General features: G+C 40.7%; 1 protein-coding gene and 1 long non-coding RNA gene across 25 annotated transcripts in view; one reads left to right on the top strand and one right to left on the bottom strand.

Moving 5' to 3' along the window:
* The window catches only part of LOC694533 (uncharacterized), a 32,113-nt gene extending 10,706 nt beyond the window's left edge, over positions 1–21,407 (bottom strand). For 4 of the 24 annotated variants that reach the window (XM_077980737.1, XM_077980769.1, XM_077980720.1 and 1 more), the window contains exons 1-3: positions 21,310–21,400; positions 17,743–17,900; positions 5,050–5,220 (exon numbers count right to left, since the gene is read on the bottom strand). Coding sequence is in view for 3 of the 24 variants with exons in the window: in XM_028841707.2 (XP_028697540.1) it covers positions 17,743–17,900; positions 21,310–21,400 (249 nt within the window). In the remaining 21 variants the exon portion in view is untranslated. Of the gene's footprint in view, positions 1–2,644; positions 2,708–3,493; positions 3,553–4,548; positions 5,221–16,266; positions 16,399–17,742; positions 20,258–20,868 lie in introns of those variants that run through there. The other 20 variants (XM_077980716.1, XM_028841715.2, XM_077980754.1 and 17 more) reach the window with 18 other exon arrangements.
* LOC144337341 (uncharacterized) lies at positions 524–7,580 on the top strand. The gene is made up of 2 exons (XR_013410333.1): positions 524–656; positions 5,927–7,580. It is a non-coding gene; the product is annotated as an uncharacterized LOC144337341 (long non-coding RNA).
* Positions 21,408–21,977: the final 570 nt, after the last annotated feature.

Here is a 21,977-nt window from a genome sequence, read left to right as displayed (position 1 = left end):
AAAAGAATGGTACTTCATCATGACATAGCAGTTAATCCTCCAAAAAGATGACAATCCTTAATGTGTAAGCACCTGACAACAGACTGTCAAACGACATGAGGCAAAAACAAAACTGGAAGGAGAAATAGATGGATCCACTATCACAATTTGAGACATCAACACTCTCCATTAGAAACAGATCCAGCAGGCAGCCATATGTAGAAAGCTGAAACTGGATCCCTTCCTTACAACTTACACAAAAATTAATTCAAGATGGATTAAAGACTTAAATGTTAGACCTAAAACCATAAAAACCCCAGAAGAAAACCTAGTGCAGGGGCCTTTGAAAACAGTATGCTGAGGATAGATAGGGCTCAAGGACAGTATCTCCAATTGAACTTTTAATGAACTCCCGTAGGCGCCAAGAAGGCGGGCAGGTAAGGAAGAGCACAGAAACAAAGAACTGAATAGAAGGTTACATCTGGGAAAAGAAAGTTTGTTTTGCATTGCATTCTTTCTGCTGATGTGGGGTTTATGGAGTATAAATAAAGTGAGGCGGAGGCTCTGAGCGCGGCCGGCATGTTCTCTGTGTGTCTTTGTCTTTTGTGTGTTCTTTCATTCTCCACCACCCCCGGCATGGACCCCAACAAGTGGCGCAGCAAGCAGGGTCAGCACGGGTGAGTAGGGGAGAACAAGAAGGGGAACCCCCTAGGAGCGGGTAAGGCTCGGATATTGTTAAGGGGAACCTTCTTAAGCTTTCATTATGGGAATTCCATCTCTCTGGCCTCAGAATATTTATGGCTGTTTCAAGGACTGTTGCTGTCTATGGGAGTAGAAGTGAAAGAAAAAGACTTTGAAGCGATTGTTTGCCCATGTTGAACAACATTGTTACTGGTTTCAGTATCAGACTAAAGTGCAGCTGAATCGGAAAAAATGGTTACAGGTAGTAAAAGCTCTGCTTAGAGCGCTCCAGTTAGGGGATATTATGCTTCTAAGATTGTGGACCTTGTGTAACTCTATCACTCAGACATTAGAGTTACTTGAGACTGATTCGGAGTGTGGTAACGTAGCCACAGGAGGAAAGGTATCTGAGGATTTGGAAAAATAAAATAAAATAAAATAAATCTGAAATGGAGCCCATTTGTGCCAGGGTAGCAAAAGGGGGAGAGGAGAAAAAGCCAGCTCTTCCTTCTTCTAAGGGAAATTCTGACATGCAGTGTATTATGGAAATGCTTCAACAAATATTACAGATACATTCCTCTAATTCACCTTTGTGAGCTTTCCCTGTTTCTTTTCCTTCTGCCCTGTTAAAAGAGGATTTTCCAGTGCCTCCAACCCCCCGGCTTCCTTATCTTTACTTTTGTTTGGCAAAGTTTTCTCAGTGCCTTGCCCGCCATTGGGGGAGGGAGAAAAAAAAAATTTAAAGAGCTGGATATGTTTCCAATTATTTGTGCTTCTTTTGCTCCTAATGCTCAGTTTTCAAATGGTGGCAATAATGTCCAATTCAATGCCTTACAAATTAAATTTTTAAAAGAAATGAAAGCTGCCATTTCTAACTATGAACCCCTATCCTTGGTCTTCTTGATATTTTTTCATCAGAAAATTTGATAATTCCTATAGACTGGAAGACTTTGGGGAAGGCTATTCTTGATCGTTCTCAGTGGTTACAATTGCACAGCTGGTAAATGAACAAGGTGCATGTACAGGCTAGAAAAAATGTTATGTGTGATCCCCCAGGAGCCACTGAGGAACAACTCACAGGCACGGGCCAATATGCTACTCTTAATGCTCAGGCTGGTCTAGATGATGTTGCCCTTACTCAAATCAAGACTTTGTTTTTAAGGGCCTAAAATAAGGTAGAGATAACAGGAAAATCTTCCCTTTCCTCTGTGAAGATTTTACAGGGCACAAATGAACAATATCCAGATTTCGTAGCCCGTCTTCAGGATGCTGTCTTGAAAATTGTGGGTGCTGACCTTGCTTCAAAAATTTTGTTACAAACATTGTCTTTTAAAAATGCTTATGCTGACTGTCAAAAATTGTTAAAATCGTTAAAGGCCAATGGGGCCAATTTAGATAAATATATTAAAACTTGTGTTAGTGTTGGAGGGGCTATTTATAATGCTCAATTATTTGCTGGAGCTTTGTCTAAAGCCTTAAAAGGAAATAACAAATAAGGTGTTTGCTTTCAGTGTGGTAAACCTAGACATTTCAAAAAAGAATGTCATAAAAATTGAACACTTTTATCCCTCAAGGCAGAAAGCTGCCTTCAGAGGTGTACAAATGTTGTGGTAAAGGTCGACATTGGACAAATAAATGTCGTTTCAAAACTGATAAAAGTGGAAATTTACTGTCTCCTCTCCTGGGAAATGGGAGCCGGGGCCCACAGGCTTGGGGCCCCAACAATTTATGTCACCAGGTCTGAAAATGTAGTTGGTTTATCAGTCTTTACAAATGAGAAATATAAGAAAGGAAAAGAATGCACAAACTAACTAGGTTTCTTGTAATAAATCACTAAACTAGTCAAAGGACCAAAAAATATAAGATCAGCGTGACTCTGAAGGATGTGAGATTATGGTTCTGCACTTGTTACATTAAAGAGCTAAAATAAATAAATATTAAAAATAATAACAGTAATAATAGCCATAGTATACTGAGTACTTACTATGTGTCCACTACTGTGAAAAAATCTTCACTTGCATTTAGTTCTTCCAACATCCCTTTAAGACTGACAAATTTTATAATTATTACCATTTTGTAGACAGGAAAACAGAGTTAAGACAGTTTTATAAATGTATCCAAGGTCATATAGCTATTATATTTTGAAAATATGACTTTCTGTCCCCAGAGCTTACATGCTTAACCCTTTCCTCTAGACTGCTCTATAAAGTACAAAATTGGTAGTCACCCTCCTTGGAATAATCGGAGGAAAGAAAAATCAATAACTAAGTAAAAGTTGTATCTCAGCACCAGATCCAATCCCAATTTCAAGTATCCATTTAGCCTTGGATTATTGACTGAATCTGCATACAATACCCAGTGAGCAATGGCCTACAACATCAAGGAATAAATTCAAGTCCTCCTTAAGGATCCCACACCTTACACCAGTTTCTCAACCTTATGCGGCAACTAAGCAGAGCGCCCCTGCTGACTTAGCTATTACTCAGCCTTATACTTTGTCTCCTAATAGAGGAGTATATAAATTAGCTATTAGAGTGTGTGGCCCTTTGCCAAAAGGACATGATGTTACTAATAAAATTCTTATTATGGTTCAAGTCTCACAATTTATATGCCTAGAGGCAGGGGAACGTATTCTCAATAGGGAGGGTTTGGTAGCACAGAAAAAAACTGTTTTTTGGGAAACTTTAGTTTCTAATCAAAAGCCCTTATGTTCATTGCACATTAATGAAATAGTTTTTAAGGGGTTAATTAATATGGGGGTGAATATGTCTATTATTTGTTTAAATTAGTGGCCTATACAATGGGAAAAAAGACAAGTTTCAGTTATACTCACTGGCTTGGGTGCTGCTTCTGTGATTTATCAAGACGTAGAACGTTTAACCTGTGTCGGTCCTAAAGGTCAACAAGGTCAAGTGTTTTTTTTTATTTTTATATTGTTCCTATCAATATTAATTTTTGGGAACAAGATCTTTCACAACAATTTGCTGCTTTTTTAAACATTCCTTATATTTCCTCAGCTGCCAAAAATATGATGTTCAGAATGGGCTACAATCCTTTAAACTCATAGCCACGACTCCTATTTAGGTGAAACAGTGACCATTATTTAAAGAAATACTTAGGACTCTTAAAAGAGTAAGTCAAAAAACAAATGGCCGAGAGGAATATAAAGCCACGTATTTCTGCATGGAATTCCCGTCTTTGTCTTGTCTTAAAACTATAAATGTTTACATTAAATCTAGGGAAAGTTTACAGCCTGGTCTTCCTAATCCTGCCTTTATCCCACAAAGTTAAAAAGTAATGGTCATAGATCTCAAAATTTGTTTTTTCTCTATTCAGTTACAACCTCAAGATTGTAAAAAGTTTGCCTTTATTATTCCTAAATATAATAATGGACAACCCATTCAAAAATATCAGCAGAAGCTTCTTCCTCAGGGTATACTTAATAACCCTACTATATGTCAAAAATTCATACATAGGACTTTAAATCCTGTAAAAAATCAGTTTCCAACTGTGTTAATTTATCACTGTATGGATCTTCTCTGTCCCTGTTTTTAATAATTCTCAGCCACTTTCTCGATATCAATGGAAAGTTTTACCTCAAGGTATGTTAAACAGCCCTACCTTGTCTCAAGAACTTGTCCTTTTGCATCATTACAAACTCAGCTTTCTTTCTATTCACTTAATATTGCCCCAGAAAAAATTCAACTGGATTTTCCTATTCAATATTTAGGTTATACCTTAGGAGCACAAAATATTCGACCCCAAAAAATTCAAAGTCAACGTGATCATTTGAAAATATTAAATGACTTTCATACGATGCGTCCTGTTTTAGGAATATAACATCTTTTTTCTATTCTAGAAGGAGACAGTCACTTGGACAACTCATGCCATTTAACTCCTTTGGCTTTACAGGAACTCCAGCTTGTAGAAGAGCAACTTTAAAAGGCCCCTTCCTGATGTTCCCCTTTCCTTTTGTTTATTTCATACTTTACATTCTCTTACAGGAATGATTCATCAGACCAATCGGCCGCTAGAATGGATCTTTTTGTCCAATAAAACATCTAAATGCTTGGCTACTTATATCGATTGTTTAGCTGAACTGATCATCAAAGGACGGCATCACTGTCAACAACTTTGGGGAGGAGATCCTTCTTTAATTATCTCTCAATTCACTCATAGTCAGATCACTTATCTTCTTGCAACTTCTGATTCTTGGCAAGAAGCTTCATCAATCTTGAGTTACAGTTTATCCTTATCCCTCGGTGCAATAGGGAGAATTGTTTGCTAGTCTCATGGTCTTACTTGATTTCCCTACTACTGGTTGTAACATTGTTAGTGATTCTCAATATGCCGTTTATGTTACTTCTTATATTTCTTAGGCCACTTTACCTCTTTGTGCTACTTCTTCTCTTCAGAAATTCTTTTCTTTGTTATCCTTTACTTTGAGCCAACGTCGAGCTCCTTTATTCATCACTCATCTTCGTTCTCATTCTCAACTTTCTGGACCATTAGTTCATGGTAATACTCAGACTGATTTGCTTTTAATCGGCCACCTACATGCTGCAGAACAAAAATATACTCTACATCACACTAATAGTTCTGGCCTTCAACGATGGTTTCATTTAACTCATAAACAAGCTCGTTCTCTTATTCGAGCTTGTCCTTCCTGTGCTCCTTTGAGCATTCCATCCTTCCATCCTGGGGTTAATCCACGAGATGTCCCTTCTTTTGGACGATTAAAATGTTCATCATACCATTGACACCTTTTCTCATTTCTGTTATTACTCATCTCTTAGTTTGTTTCGCCATCATGGGCATTCCTCTTATACTTAAAACTGATAATGCCCCTGCTTACGTCTCTCATAAATTACAAGTTTTCTTACAGCAATACAATATTCAACATATCACCGGTATCCCGGGCAACAGTCAAGGTCAAGCCATCATTAAGCGCGCAAATTTAACCTTAAAAACTCAACTGCTAAAACAAAAAAAAAAAGGGGGAAATGAGCCCCCCAAAAAAACAGATTTTTTTGAAGGTTAACCTTTCTACCTTAATTTTTTTGATTTTGAAGGTTCTTTTTACCTTAATTATTTTTTGAATCAATGGAGACAATTGCAAGACTCTGCTGTCGTAACCCATCTTTCTTCACCTCCCTCGGTGATAGTCCCCGCTGACAATTAAAGATTTGGTATCCTAATGAAGAAGGTAAGTATGTTCTAGGGCAAGTTCTAAAACAGGGACGGGGCTATGCTCTTGTCCTTACAGGGAGCGGACCTGAGTGGTTTCCTACAAGATGATTGAAACCCTGTTGAAAAGAAAACTGGATTCAGCATGCATTTCTTCTTTTGTTGGATGTGCCTCGGCGGGGGACTTATTTCCCTTAGTGAGGCTTTGTATGAATATTGCACTTATATTCCCTTTCCACCCTTGTATCAGGGAGTCGCCTGGGGAGAGGCAGAAATTAAGGTTTTCACCAATGACACTACTTGGATGCCGTCCCCCTATATAGACAAGGACAATATAGAACGGGAAACGGGAATTATAAACAACACATACCAATTTGGAGTGGAAGAACTTCCAATATGCATGGGAAATAGTTCTCAATGTCTCCGAAAATCGCATGAAGCCTGGGTTGTTCGCTATAATCATAGTCATGTGGCTGCTAATACTGTTATTATAATCATACTGTATATAGTAATGAAACTATTCCTAGTTCTTTACCTTTTTGTCCTATTCCAGAGGTTTCTCCTAATATTGAGGTGCTGGAGTGGCAACAATGTCGGGGAAATAAACCCCGGATTTTATTAGAATACAATGGGATGCAAATAACTGATTGAAGTGTGCACGGTGATTTTCAAACAAAATTTAGTCACATACCTTTGAAGTGGCACCGGGTAAATAAAAGTATTGCTGCTAACAATAATGAAACCTTGGTATGGCGGGAAGGAGGCCTAAGTACAGAGTCATCTTTGGAAGTTGTTAGCTGCAGGCAATGCCATTAGCATTTTTGTGGGGAATATGCCCCTTAATCTTTCTAACCCAAATAACTCCTTTCATATTCAGTTATATCAAAATACCTCCTGATATATTATTGCTTGTGTCTGTAAGCCCTACCTATTATTAGCAGGGAATTTGACATGGGATAATGATATGGGGATTGTTAATTGTACAGATACGTGTACATTTTTGTCTTGCCTCAATCATTCCTGGTGGCACAACTTTACTGAGGATATTTACATCATCAGGGCTCGTAAGGAAATTTGGCTACCTGTTAACCTTACGCGACCATGGGGGGCATCACCTCTTGAGACTTATATTTGGCCTTCTCTCCAGCGAACCCTCCGTGCCCTTGGACTTATAATTGCCTCGGTGATGAGCCTTGTCGCCATCGTCTCCACTGCGGCCATAGTAGGGCTCGCTCTTCATCAAAGCATACAAAATGCTGAATTTGTGCAGCAATGGCACGAACAATCTCACCGGTTATGGCTTCAACAACGAAACATTGATTCTCAACTTGCTGAAAGATTGGACAACATGGAACAAGCCTTGACATGGCTTGGAGATCAGCTCACTGTCCTCAGTACTCGGATAACATTACAATGTGATTGGAACTCCACTCAATTTTGTGTAATGCCTGTGCTTTTTAACATCTCTCAAAATTGGACCGTAATCCGAAAATTATTAATAGGCCATAAAAATATTAGTTTGGACATCCAAGAGCTCACTCAGAACATTTCTGAAGCATTTCGACAACAATTACATGTGTTGTCCGGAACTGTAACCCTTCAGGAGCTGGGTCAGCGCCTTGTTGCCTTTAACCCATGGACCCAGATGAAGACATGGATTTCTACAATCTCTGGAAGTATATTGCTTTGGGCACTTGGATTGGGTCTACTTCTTTTGGTGATTCGATGCCCCCTCCGTCGCCCCCAAAAACAAAAGAAAACACAAGAACAAATACGGGCTACCTTTTTAGGATTGAGGCAAAACAAAAAAAAAGGGGGGGAAATGCAGGGGCCTTTGAAAACAGTATGCTGAGAATAGATAGGGCTCAAGGACAGTATCTCCAATTGAACTTTTAATGAACTCCCGTAGGCGCCAAGAAGGCGGGCAGATAAGGAAGAGCATAGAAACAAAGAACTGAGTAGAAGGTTACATCTGGGAAAAGAAAGTTTGTTTTGCATTGCATTCTTTCTGCTGACGTGGGGTTTATGGAGTATAAATAAAGTGAGGCGGAGGCTCTGAGCGCGGCCGGCATGTTCTCTGTGTGTCTTTGTCTTTTGTGTGTTCTTTCATTCTCCACCACCCCCGGCACGGACCCCAACACCTAGGCAATACCATTCAGGACATACGCATGGTCAAGGACTTCATGTCTAAAACACCAAAAGCAATGACGACAAAAGCCAAAATTGACAAATGGGATCTAATTAAACTAAAGAGCTTCTGCACAGCAAAAGAAACTACCATCAGAGTGAACAGGCAACCTACAGAATGGGAGAAAATTTTTGCAATCTACTCATCTGACAAAGGGCTAATATCTAGAACCTACAAAGAACTCAAACAAATTTACAAGAAAAAAACAACCCCATCAAAAAGTGGGCGAAGGATATGAACAGACACTTCTCAAAAGACGACGACATTTATGCAGCCAACAGACACATGAAAAAATGCTCATCATCACTGGCCATCAGAGAAATGCAAATCAAAACCACAATGAGATACCATCTCACACCAGTTAGAATGGCGATCATTAAAAAGTCAGGAAACAACAGGTGCAGGAGAGGATGTGGAGAAATAGGAACACTTTTACACTGTTGGTGGGACTGTAAACTAGTTCAACCATTGTGGAAGACAGTGTGGCGATTCCTCAAGGATCTAGAACTAGAAATACCATTTGACCCAGCCATCCCATTACTAGGTATATACCCAAAGGATTATAAAACATGCTGCTATAACGACACATGCACACATATGTTTATTGCAGTACTATTCACAATAGCAAAGACTTGGAACCAACCCAAATGTCCATCAATTATAGACTGGATTAAGAAAATGTGGCACATATACACCATGGAATACTATGCAGCCATAAAAAAGGATGAGTTCCTGTCCTTTGTAGGGACATGGATGCAGCTGGAAACCATCATTCTCAGCAAACTATCACAAGGACAAAAAACCAAACACCGTACGTTCTCACTCGTAGGTGGGTATTGAACAGTGAGAACACTTGGACACAGGAAGGGGAACATCACACACCGGGGCCTGTCATGGGTTGGGGGGAGGGTGGAGGGATAGCATTAGGATAAATACGGGTGCAGCAAACCAACATGGCACATGGATACATATGTAACGAACCTGCATGCTGTGCACATGTAGCCTAGAACTTAAAGCATAATTTTTAAAAAAAAAAAAAAAGGAAAGAAAAAAGAAACAGATCCAGCAGGCAGAAATTAGTAACAATATAGTTGAATTCAGTATTAATATAAACTGGATACTGACAGAGCAGGCACACTATCACCTCGGACAAACACCGCCACTTTAAGTTCCAGCTCCCTTCTTTGCCTCATGCACTTCAAGGAAATCATTTCTCTTCTAACTACAAGTAGCCAGACAGAGCAGACAGTAAAATACCGATAAGACAGCTCAGCCCCAGAGGGAGGTGAGGGGAAGTCTCTTGGGTAAAGTTTCACTGCCAAACTTCACCCTCATACAACAGGCCCAGTAAAACAGTGGGGCTTGATAATTTAATCAGCACATGGCTTTCCCTTCAGGTGCACTAAGACAGGGAAGCTAAAAGCAGACTCGGGAAATGCCTGCAGCTGCAGAAAGATGCATGGGGACAGACACACAACTCTCCCTCCCAGATAAGCACAACACAGACACAGAAGCAGTCCAAGCCTTAATAAACTTTCCCGCCCTGAATCCTTAAAACTCTGTCTGTAAGAGTGAGCCTCTGACCTAACTCGGCCAGAAGGCGTCTCTCAGGTTTGTTTTCTCTAAAATAAATCTGTCTTAACTGGCAAGACACCTTTCATGTTTCTCTCCTCTTTATTTAATTCTTACAAATACAATTGCTATTTATAGACTTCATCCAACAACAGTAAAATATACATTCTTTTCAGGCTCAATAATCACCAAGATATACCACACTGTGAACCATAAAATACCCTTTAACCAATTTAAAATAACAAATCTTGCCATATGCACTCTTAGACCACAATGAAATCAAAACTTAAAATGAGCAATAGACAGACAAGTGGAAAATCTCTAAATATAGTGAGACAAAAGAACACCTTCTAAATAATGAATGGATCAAAGAAGAAATCTCAAGAGAAATTAATATTTTATTATTAGAAACAGGGTCTCACTGTCACCCAGGCTGGAGTGCAGTGGCATGATCAAAGCTAACTGCAGCCTTGAACGCCTGGGCTCAAGCAATCCTCTCACCTCAGCCTCACCAGTGGCTGAAAATACAGGCACATGTCTCCCTGATAACTTCTTTTTTTTTTTTGAGACGGAGTCTTGCTTTGTTGCCCAGGCTGGAGTGCAGTGGCACCATCTCGGCTCACTGCAAGCTCCGCCTCCTGGGTTCATGCCATTCTCCTGCCTCAGCCTCCGAGTAGCTGGGACTACAGGCACGCACCACCACGCCCAGCTAATTTTTTTTTTTTTTGTATTTTTAGTAGAGACGGGGTTTCACCGTGTTAGCCAGGATGGTCTCAATCTCCTGACCTCGTGATCCGCCCACGTCGGCCTCCCCAAAGTGCTGGGATTACAGGCGTGAGCCACTGCGCCCGGCCTCCCTGATAACTTTTTAAAATGTTCTTGTAGAGACAGGGTCTTGCTATAGGTGCTCAAGCTGATCTCAAACTCCTAGCCTCAAGTAATCCTCCTGCCTTGGCCTCCCAAATCTCAGCCTCCCTGGCTGAGATTACAAGTGTGAGCCACCATGCTGGGCCTAACAAATATTTTCACTAAATAAAAATGAAAATAAAAACACAACATATCAAAATGTGTAGAATACAGCAAAAGCATGGCTTAGAAGAAAATTTATGGCATCAAATGCATATATTAGTAAATAAGAATGATCTAAAATAAAGAAAAAAATGAGCAGATTAAATCCAAAGTAAGAAGAAGAAAATAAATTATTGCAGAAATCAGTGAAATGGAAAACACAAAAATCAAGAGAATATTATCAACAACAAAGCTGGTTCTTTTAAAAGGCCAATAAAATTAAAAAGCCTATAGCCAGGTTAAGAAAAAAAAGTAGAAACTAATAATATCATAAATGAGGGCCAGGAGTAGTGGCTCAAGCCTGTAATCCCAGCACTTTGGGAGGCCGAGACGGGCGGATCACGAGGTCGGGAGATCGAGACCATCCTGGCTAACATAGTGAGACCCCATCTCTACTAAAAAATACATAAAATTAGCCGGGCAAGGTGGCAGGCGCCTGTGGTCCCAGCTACTCGGGAGGCTGAGGCAGGAGACTGGTGTAAACCCGGGAGGCAGAGCTTGCAGTGAGCTGAGATCACGCCACTGCACTCCAGCCTGGGCGACAGAGCAAGACTCCATCTCAAAAAAATAATAATAATAATAATATAAATTAACATCCCGTGGATGTTAAATGGATAAGGAAATACTCTGAACAACTCTGTGCATACATCTGATCATCCAGTTCAAATGGGCTGCTTCCTTGAAAGACACAATTTACTGAAACTCACACAAGAAGAAACACACAGGCCGGGCACGGTGGCTCACACCTGTAATCCCAGCACTTTGGGAGGCCGAGGCGGGCAGATCACAAGGTCAGGAGAATGGAGACCATGGTGAAATCCCGTCTCTACTAAAAATACAAAAAATTAGCCGGGCGTGGTGTTGGGCGCCTGTAATCCCAGCTACTCAGGAGGCTGAGGCAGGAGAATGGTGTGAACCCGGGAAGTGGAGCTTGCAGTGAGCCGAGATCGCGCCACTGCACTCCAGTCTGGGCAACAGAGCAAGACTCCATCTCAAAAAAAAAAAAAAGAAGAAGAAGAAACACACAATCCGAAAAACCCATTTTTTAATAACCTTCAGAACAGAAAGTACCTGACCCAGATACATTCACTGGTAAACTGACCAAATATTTCAGGAAGAAATTATACCCATTCCCCACAATCTATTTCAGAGGATAGAAGCTGTTGAAATACTTCCTAGTTCATTCTGTGAGGCCAGCATTATTCCAATGACATTTCAAAATAGAAAACCACAGACCATGATCTCTCATAAAAATACATATAAAAATCCTCAAAAACATTGGCACATCAAATCCAACAATATATAGAAAGAATCATACACCATCACCAAGTGAGATTTATTCTGGGGATACCAGGCTGGTTCAACATTTGAACATCAATTAATGTAATTCATTATATCAAGAGGCTGAAAAAGAAAAATCACATGATCCGGTGCAGAAAAAGCAGTTGACAAAATCCAGCATTCATTCATGATAAAAATTCTCAATAAGCTAAGAGGGGAACTTCCTGAAATTAATAAAAAATATCTACACAAAACTACAGTGAACATAATACTTAATAATCAGAAACTCAAAGCTTTTCCACAATATCAGGAGGAAGAAAAAGATCTACTTTCTCATCACCCCTTTCAATATCATACTGAAAATACTAGCGAATGCCATCAGGCAAGAAAATATAATTAAAGGCATACAGATTGGGAAGGAATAAATAAAACTTTGTTCACAGACAACAGGATTGTCTACGCAGAAAATCTAAAAAAAAAAAGAAAAGAAAAGAAAAAAGACCAAACCAAAAAAAACCCCCTCCTGGAACTGAAAAGCAAGATCACAGAACACAAGGTTAAAGGAGAAAGCTAACTGCTTTCCAACGCACCAGCAACAACCAAGTGCAATTTGCTATGAAAAACACAGTGCTACTTATATTTAGCACCCAAAAGATGAAATACTTATGTATAAATTTAACAAATGTAACAAGATCTATATGAGGAATAGTACAAAACCTTAATAAACAAAATACAAGTAAACCTGATTCTAAAGTTCACATGGAGAAGCAAAAGACCAAGAATAGTCAATTACTGAAGAACAAAGTTGGAAGATTAACACTACCTAACTTCAAGCCTTATTATATAGATTCATTGTAGGCAAACATAACAATGGAACAGAATAAAGAGCCCCAAAATACACCCACATAAATACAGTAAACTGATGCAATAAAGCAGAGTTGCTGTTTTCAACAAATGATGTGGGGACAACTAGAAATCCACATTTAATAAAAAACAAAAAACAAAAAACTGAATCTAGACATAGATCTTATGCTCATCACAAAAATTAACTCAAAATGGATCATAGACTTCAATGTAAAATGCAAAAGTTAAAAACTGTAGAAAATAACAAAGGAAAAAACCTAGATGATCCTGGGAAAGGTAATGATTTTTTAGATATAACACCAATGTCAAGATCCACTTTAAAATGATTCATAAACAAGACTTCATTAAAATTGAAAACTTCTGTTCTGCAAAAGCCAATGTCACAAAAATGAGAAGAAAAGCCACAGACTGGGAGAAAATATCTGCAAAAGACATATCTTGGTAAAGAGACTGTTACACAAAACATTCCAAAAACACTGAAACCTCTACAGTAAGAAAACCACTAAATAAAACAGACCAAAGACCTTAACAGATACCTCACCAATGATGAGAAACATACAGGAAATAAACACATAAAAGAATGCAGTATATTCTGCAACATTAGGGTAATATATTAAAACAATGAAATACCGAGATACCGCTACATATCTAGTAGAATGGCCAAAATTTGGAGCACTGACAACAACTGACAGTGAGAATGTGGAGCAACAGGAACTCTCCTTCACAGTGTGGAAATGCAAAATAGTATAGTCACTAAGTTGGAGGACAATTTGGTTGTTCTTACAAAATTAAACACATTCTTACCATATGATCCAGCAACTGCACCTCTTGGTATTTACCCAAAGGAGGTGAAAATAAATGCTAGCATAAAAACCTGTAAACAGGGATTTATAGCAGCTTTATTCAAAATAGCTAAAATTTGGAAGCAACCAAGATGCCCTTGAGTAAGTGAATGGATAAACTATGGTATACATAATGGAACATAATTCAGCACTAAAAAGAAATGGGCTATCTTGTCCTCAAAAGGAGGAACCTTAAATGCATATTACTAAGTAAAAGAAGGCAGTCTGAAAAGGCTACTTACTATATAACTGCAACTATGTAACATTCTGCAAAATGATGGAGATGGTTTGCAAGGTTAGGGATGATAAACAATAAACAGGAAGAGCAGGGATGGCTTTTAGAACAAAGAAAGTGTCCTGTGGGGTACTGTAAGGCTGGATACATGTCATTAAACTTTACTCAAACCCATAGCATGTAAAACCATAAGAGTAAACCCTAATGCAAACTATGGCCTTTGGACAACTATGATGTCTCAGTGTAGGTTCCTCATTTTAACAAATGTACTACTATGGTGGACGGAGGTGTTGAAAAGGGCGAAGGCTACATATATATGTGGATCAGGGTATATGAGAAATCTATGTACTTCCTAATCCTGCTGTGAAATTAAAACTGCCTTAACAGAGTATATTTATTTTCAAAAAGAATCTAACCATCTAAAAACGTTTTCAATAACAAAAATTAAACCAATATTAAAAACCACTTCCCCATTTGTAATAGGAACTCTCAATAACAATGAATGCATAAAGAAAATGTGGTCTATGCACGCAATGAAATATTACTCAGCCTTAAAAAGGAAGAAAATCTTGCCATTTGCAAAAACATGCACATACCAGAAAGATATTGTGCTAAGTGAAGAAATAAGCCAAACAGGAACAAAGTATTACATAATCCCATCTGGATGTATGCAATAGTCTGGATGTATGTATTCCCCTCAAATTCCTATGTTGAAATCTAATCACCAAGGTGACAGTACTGTAAGGTGAGGCCTCCAGGGAGTGATGAGGTGAGGGCTCTTCCCTCTTGAATGGGCTGGGAGTGCGTTCATTCTCCATCACTCTTTTGCCTCCACCATGTACAGATACAGGAAGAAGTCTCTCATCAGGCACCAGATGACAGTGCCTTGATCTTGGACTTCCCAGCCTCCAGAACTGTTAAGAACAAATTTCTGTTCTTTATTAATTACCAAGTCTGAAGTATTTTGTTGTTCCAGCACAAATGAAGCTATATTTTCTGTACAGCCTGTGGAACTCCATGTACATAAAAATGTGAAACAGTTAAACTTACAAAAACATAGAGCTGAATCGTGGTTACCAAGGGCTGAGGGGGAAGGGTAACTGGGGAGGTATTGGTCACAGGGTATAAGTTTTAGTTATGCAACGAGTAAGTTCTAAATATCAAATCTACAGACCAATGCATGTAGCTAATACTGAATTCCATACTTAAAAATCTGTTAAGAGGATGGTATGGTTTCGATTTGTTTACTTGTACAAAGCTCATGTCCAATTGTAAGCCTCAAGGCTGGAGGTGGGGCCTGGTGGGAGGTGACTGGATCAGGGGGCAGACTTGCCCCTTGCTGTTCTTGTGACAGTAAATTCTCATGAGATCTGGTTGTTAAAAGTGTACAGCACCTCCCCCTTCACCACCCACTTCCTCCTGCTCCAGACACAGAGGACGTGCCTGCTTCCCCTTCATCCTACACCAGGACTGTAAGTCTCCTGAGGCCTCCCCAGCCACGCTTCCTGTACAGCCTGTGGAACTGTCAGCCAATTAAACCTCTTTGCTTCCTGTAAGCCTGTGGAACTGTCAGCCAATTAAACCTCTTTGCTTCCTGTACAGCCTGTGGAACTGTCAGCCAGTTAAACCTCTTTGCTTCCTGTACAGCCTGTGGAACTGTCAGCCAATTAAACCGCTTCGCTTTATAAATTACCCAGTCCCAGGTAGTTTTTATAGCAATGGCAGAACGGACTTATACAGAGAATGTATCTTATCTCAAATGGTTGTATCCCAAAAGGGGCGGGGAGGGGGGAGGAAGAAACTCATGGAGGCAAAGGTTGTTTATCGCACTGTTTGTGGTGATGGTTCCATGGGTGAATACTTTACAGGTAAGTATATTTTGCACATGGGAGGAATGTAAATAATTTGTAGCCAGAGGGAAAACTGGTTTACTAAAGACTGCTACAGATTCTCACTACTCCTCTTATTGAAAGGTAGAAGCTAATTACTCTCTAATCTAATACCGTATGTAAAGGAAGAGAGAAGGATGTAACTTTTATTTTGGATTTGTTAAGCCTGAGGTGCCTTTCAGATAGCTACAAAGAATCATTCAATGGAGAGTTGAACCTGTGATCTAGAGCAGCGATCCCCAACCTTTTTGGCACCAGGTTTTGTGAAAGACCATTTTTCCATATACCAGGGTGTGACCCCTCACATGGTTTTGGATGAAACGGTTCGTCAGGCATTAGATTCTCATAAGGAGCAGGGAACCTAGATCCCTCACATGCATAGTTCACATTAGGGTTCATGCTCCTATGAGAATTTAATGGTGTCATTCATCTGACAGGAGGCAGAGCACAGGCAGTAATTCTTGCTTGCCTGCCACTCACCTGCTGTGCAGCCCAGTTCCTCACAGGTCACAGACTGGTACCAGTTCATGGCCTGGGGATGGGGATCCCTGGTCTAAAGGCTGGAGAAGTCCAAGCTGGAGAGAAACACAACTGCTACACCAGAGAGCAGAACTGGTAAAAAAAAAAAAAAAAAAAACAACAACAACAAAAGAACTGCACAGTGGGATGGATGGGGAATTGGATCAAACAATTGGACAAGCTATGTAAAGGAGAAGGAGAATAATTCAGGAAAAAAAAGACAAGCAGCATCAGTGAGGTCATGATAGAAACTAACACAGAAGAATTTCCAGGAGAAAAATCATGAACGATAATTTGAAATGCAGGAGTCCCCCCTTATCCACGGGGGATACACTGCAGGTCCCCTAGCAGATCCCTGAAACTGTATAGTACCAAACCTTATATACACTATGGTTTTTCCTATAGATACATACCCTTGACAGTTTAATTTATAAATTAGGCACAGTATGATACTAACAACAATAAAATGGAACAATTATAACAATATACTATACTAAAACTTATAGGAATGTGGTCTCTCAAAATATCTTATTCTACTGTATTCAATATATTCAAAATATCAAAATACTCAAGATATTCAAAATATCTTATTGTCTTTTCTGTCTGCAGTTGACTATGGGTAACTGAAACCACAGAGAGCAAAACTGTGGATAAGGGGGATAACTGTATGGCACAAGATTCAAGTAAGGCAGACTAGAGAATAGCCAATGGATTTGCATATAATTTAGGTTAATGGTGAGCATCAGAATAAATGAATTAAGACTACACTGAATGAAAGCGCAAGTGAGCAGTGGAAATATTTGTCAGAAAATACAACTGTGAACAATCTGCTACAAATTCTCCATGTACAGATGAATTGACAGAAACATATGGGGGGTTAGTTAAGGACCTGTGGTCAACTCAATCCTCCAGATGTTCTAGGTTTTAGCCATGAATCAAGTAGGGCCTTCCAAAAGCTGTCTGAGATCACACTGTTTCAGCAACTCCAGAAAAACCTCATTACGGGAGTTGTGCTTTAGCACTAAGTGACTATTTCTACTGCAAAATGCTAATAGTGTTTATTTCCAGGTTGGTAGTAAAAAAACTTTTCACTACATCATCTCTGTGACCAATGCAGTCAATGTTCCAGACTTTAGTGACAGCAAGTCTTCCCGTCCCACGAGAATGTAGCGCGTACTTTCCAGGTTCCATTCCAATCACGTAACAAATGTGACTGCCTTGTTGTTGCAGCATCAGAAAGACCAGAGACATACCTGTACTCACGTTCCATGGCTTACAACCTGCATATGTCTACAAGCCAGCATTCTTTTATTTATGTGCATTTCCTTTAACCTGAATTTTACTTATTTCTATTTTTTTCATTTTAATCCATGGACTCCATAAAGGTAAAAAATGCAATGTAAAACAAAGTGAGGAATATATAAACAAATAACTCACCAGAGATTTATTCACTGTTTGTTGATTGTGGAAACGCACAGAGCACTCTGGAAGCATAGCTGGGAGAACAGTCGAATGGAGTGGGTTAAGGAGAGAACTGGTGTGGCTTGGTCCTAGATTCTCCTGCCCAAAATGCTCTACACAATAGCTGGAAAAGACTAAAACAACAACAAAACCTCCCTGTGACAGAACAGTCATTCATGCCTCAATAAGGGACAACAAATATCCCACTGAAGATGTACCCACAATTACATTAACTAGTAGAGATACATACAATTTATTTTTGGATTAATGAAAACATGTATTACCTACTGATTTAGGAACAATTAATTTGCCCAAAGAAACAATGTAATAATTTAAACCAAAGAAATATACACTTAGTCTTCAATGAAATTAATATTGTAGAAATATAATTCAGCCACATTAACTATTTCACTACTAATATGGAGATTCTACACGATTCCATATAGGTGCTTCCACTAGAACACATCTTGCTTTTATACCTTTGCATCATTGAAAGAATGTATCTTTTATATACCTACGCATCATTGAAAGGATGCATCTTTTATATACCTATGCATCATTGAAAGGATGCTTCTTGCAACCCAACATTTTTTGCCTACAATTATATAGGGGGGAAAATGTACATATTGTATATTTCTTGGGATATACTGTTTTAGTAATGTTTCCTAATGACATGTGTCCCTGTATCTCAGACCTCATAGAGTATGCTCTGATAACGAACAGGGCTCTGCCATTTGACTTGCTTTTGCCAATGGGACATGGAAAATATGATGAAAATATAGGCTGGAAAAGTACTTGCCCACTGGTGCTTGCCTTCTCGGACAAGGGTCAGCATGAACCATCAGACATGTGAGTGAAGGCACCAGATGACTAAAGCCTCATCTGTGATCCAGACAACATTAGCAAAGGAAATGCCCAGGTGAACACACGCCAAAATGTGAATCAACAGAACTTCTATCAAATAAAACGGTCACTTCTTTTTAAGCCAGTGAGTTTCATTGGTTCTTCAGACAGAAAATAGTAACTGATACACCTAAGCCACCAGAACTCAATGTTTTTAAGAAAATCATGTGAAGGAGATAATGTGAAATTACTTGTCAAGTACAATCACTAGAACATCACAACCTCATGTCGAAGTTTTGCAAATCACAATGCCAACTTGATGGATATCAGTGAGACTGCTGGTGCTAAGAGACCATGTGAATCGTAAAAAGCAACTCTTTGCATATTAGTAAATTGTGTTTTAAGGTTCTTCACATCATAAAAATGTCTGTTGACTTTAAAAAAACATAATACACAAAAAGGATCTCTTATAAGTAAGCATTGTACTGTATTTTACTTACATTTTAAGACACTGGTTTGGAATAGAAGTGAGACATGGTCTAATCTTCCCTCTTTAAATATGTAAAATATGCTATTATTTTCCTACAGAATTTATGATTTCCAAGAACAGATTACTGACACTAAGTGGGAAACACTTGTGTTATTTGCCCTTGAGGTCACATAATTCACAGGAAGAGTTGGGGATAACAAGGAACAGAGATGGTTAACGTAATGTTTCTGCTTGGTTGGTTGGTTGGTCGGTTTTGAGACAGAGTCTCATTCTGTCACCCAGGCTGGAGTGCAGTGGCACAACCACAGCTCACTGTAGCTTCGCCCTCCTGGGCTCAAGTGATCTTCCCACCTCAGCCCCCCAAGTAGTTGGGGCCACAAGTGCATGCCACCACAACCAGCTAATTTTTTTTTCTTCTTGTAAACACATAGGGTCTCCCTATATGGCCAAGGCTAGTCTCAAACTCCTGTGCACAAGCGATCCTCCTGTCTTGGCCTCCCAAAGTGTTATGATTACAGCTGTGAGACACTATGCCCGGCAAGGGAAAGTACTTTATTATTATTTTTTCCAGTGGGAGGGGTGGGCAGGCACGGAGGGGCTGAGAAAGTACTTTAAAGCAATGTTTGTTCTTAGTTGACTTCAGTGTCAACAAAAATCTAAAAAAAAAAAAGAAAAAAAAAAACTTTTGACTTAATTGGAGCAAAATGAATAACACTAGCCAAAAAGTCAGGAAGCATAACATCTGCATATCATGTGGCCCCAGCAAGTCACAGCTCCTCAAAGCCAAATTTTTTTCATCTTTCTCATAAGGTGGAAATGGTTTGGCAAAGCCTTACCGAACTGCCAGGAAGAGCTACCAGGATAGTGGGAGCTTCGGCATATCACTGGACGCTAAATTTCGTGACAGACTTTTTTTTTTTTTTTTTTGAGAGACAGACTCTCGCTCTGTTGCCCACGCTAGAGCAGGGTGGCACAACCTCAGCTCATTGGAACCTCCACCTCCCGGGTTCAAGTGATTCTCTTGCCTCAGTTTCCCAAGTAGCTGGGACTATACAGGTGTGCGCCACCACGCCCAGCTAATTTTCGTATTTTTTAGAAGAGACACAGTTTCACAAAATGTTGGCCAGGCTGGTGTCGAACTCCTGACTTCAGGTGATCCTCCCGCCTTGACCTAGACTACTTTTAAGAAAGTTCAGCCACTGGAAACAATGAGAAAAGATTGAACGAATTAAAGTGTGTTTACAGAGTACTCCACACAAATCCTCTCAGGTATAACAGGTTATTTTTCCACTCAGGACAACACTATTAAGTCCCCTCCAGTAAGTAACATCTCTTTGGCCCTTGCCTGTCACCCGCAGCCAAACTCCCCTCTTCCTTCTCAATGTTGGTCCAAACCTTCCGCTACCACCCAGCATTTGAGAGCTACTGGATAAGGTATTATCAACCAAATCTGGACCACTCCGGGGAGTGGGAAAATAACTGCTTGGGTCATACAAACTGGAATCTTCGCCTGTGACACTTCCCCTGCTTTGAAGCACCAGTGAGAGGGTTAGTCCAGAGAGGTGTTCTTTTAGGTGGGGTTCCTAAAAGGCGCCCTCCTCCAAACTTTATTATAAAGAAAACAGGACCATCATCTGGCACCCCCAACTTCCCTAGAAACCAGATCTTGTATAAACTCCTATAAACTAAAGCGGGGATGGGATGCGTAGGAAGGGGACACAAGCAGAATCTTCACTTGCTGAAAAGACACCGGGAAACCCCACTAATACCCTCGCCAGGTAGTAGGACGGTGTGCACGCGCTTCGTACTCCTCATCTGGGAATGAGGGGCATCTTCCTAGAACTGTCCGTATGCTGACCTTACAAGGGGGTGCATGGAATGCCGCACAAGGTCCATGCGGTGCCGGAGCGCAGCCTCCCCGCAGACCTCCCAGGTAGGGGCGGCCTGCAGATCCCGTCCCCGCGCCACCGGCTTCGCCCACCCGCTCCGGCGCCTCTGGAACTGGCCTCAGTGCGGAGATCCCACGCCCGCCCTCCCAGCAGCGCCGCCCTTTTAGCCCCAGCGCTAGTCCGCCGCCCGCACCTGCGCGTCAGGCCCCGCCCTCCCCCGAGATGTGCCCACGCCTCTGCTCCCACCAACTGGGGCACGTCGGCCCCGCCTCCCTATGGTGCCTCCAAGCCCGCTGTGTCCTGTTTCATCCTACCACCAACCTGCAGGGATGAACACCCCAACCCCAGAGCTTCCAGAGCAGCCTCTGGACGGCAGCAGGAGCCGGGTTTCTCTGGCGGAAGATGGTGGCATAGGCGGGGCGGCGCATGCGCAAAGGCCATCCGGAAGAGCCCTTCCCACCGTCCAGTGCTGGTGACGTCATTGGAAGCCGCGACGGCATTTCCCACGAGCCACTGCGGTACCGAGGCGGGAAATTCTGTTCCAAGCCGGAGCCGAGGACGCATCCGGGTTGGCGTCTCCCCGCCTGACAGACATGGAATCTGGTTAATAAATCCTGGTTTGACAACCAGGCACATTGTGGGAATATTGGGAAAATTCGAATGCGGCCAACTGGTCAATTATATTAGCAAGTAATCTTACTTCTTTTTTACTTTTAAGTGTTGCTGTTACAGAAAAACCTTTTTTTTTTTTTAACGGATTCTCCCTCCGTCTCCCAGGCTGGAGGGCAGTGGCGGGATCTCAGCTCACTGCAGCCTCCACCTCCCGGGTTCACGCGATCCTCCTGCCTCAGCCTCCAGAGGAACTGGGACTACAGGCGCGCGCCACCACGCCCGGCTAATTTTTGTGTTTTTAATGGAGATGGGGTCTCCCCATGTTGCCCAGGCTGGTCTTGAATTCGTGGCCTCAAGTGATCTGCCCACCTTGGCCT

This window comes from Macaca mulatta, chromosome 1, assembly GCF_049350105.2.
Source record: "Macaca mulatta isolate MMU2019108-1 chromosome 1, T2T-MMU8v2.0, whole genome shotgun sequence".
Classification (NCBI taxonomy): Eukaryota; Metazoa; Chordata; class Mammalia; order Primates; family Cercopithecidae; genus Macaca; species Macaca mulatta.
The sequence above is the reverse complement of the archived record's forward strand: the minus strand, read 5'-3'. Positions and strand labels throughout refer to the sequence as shown.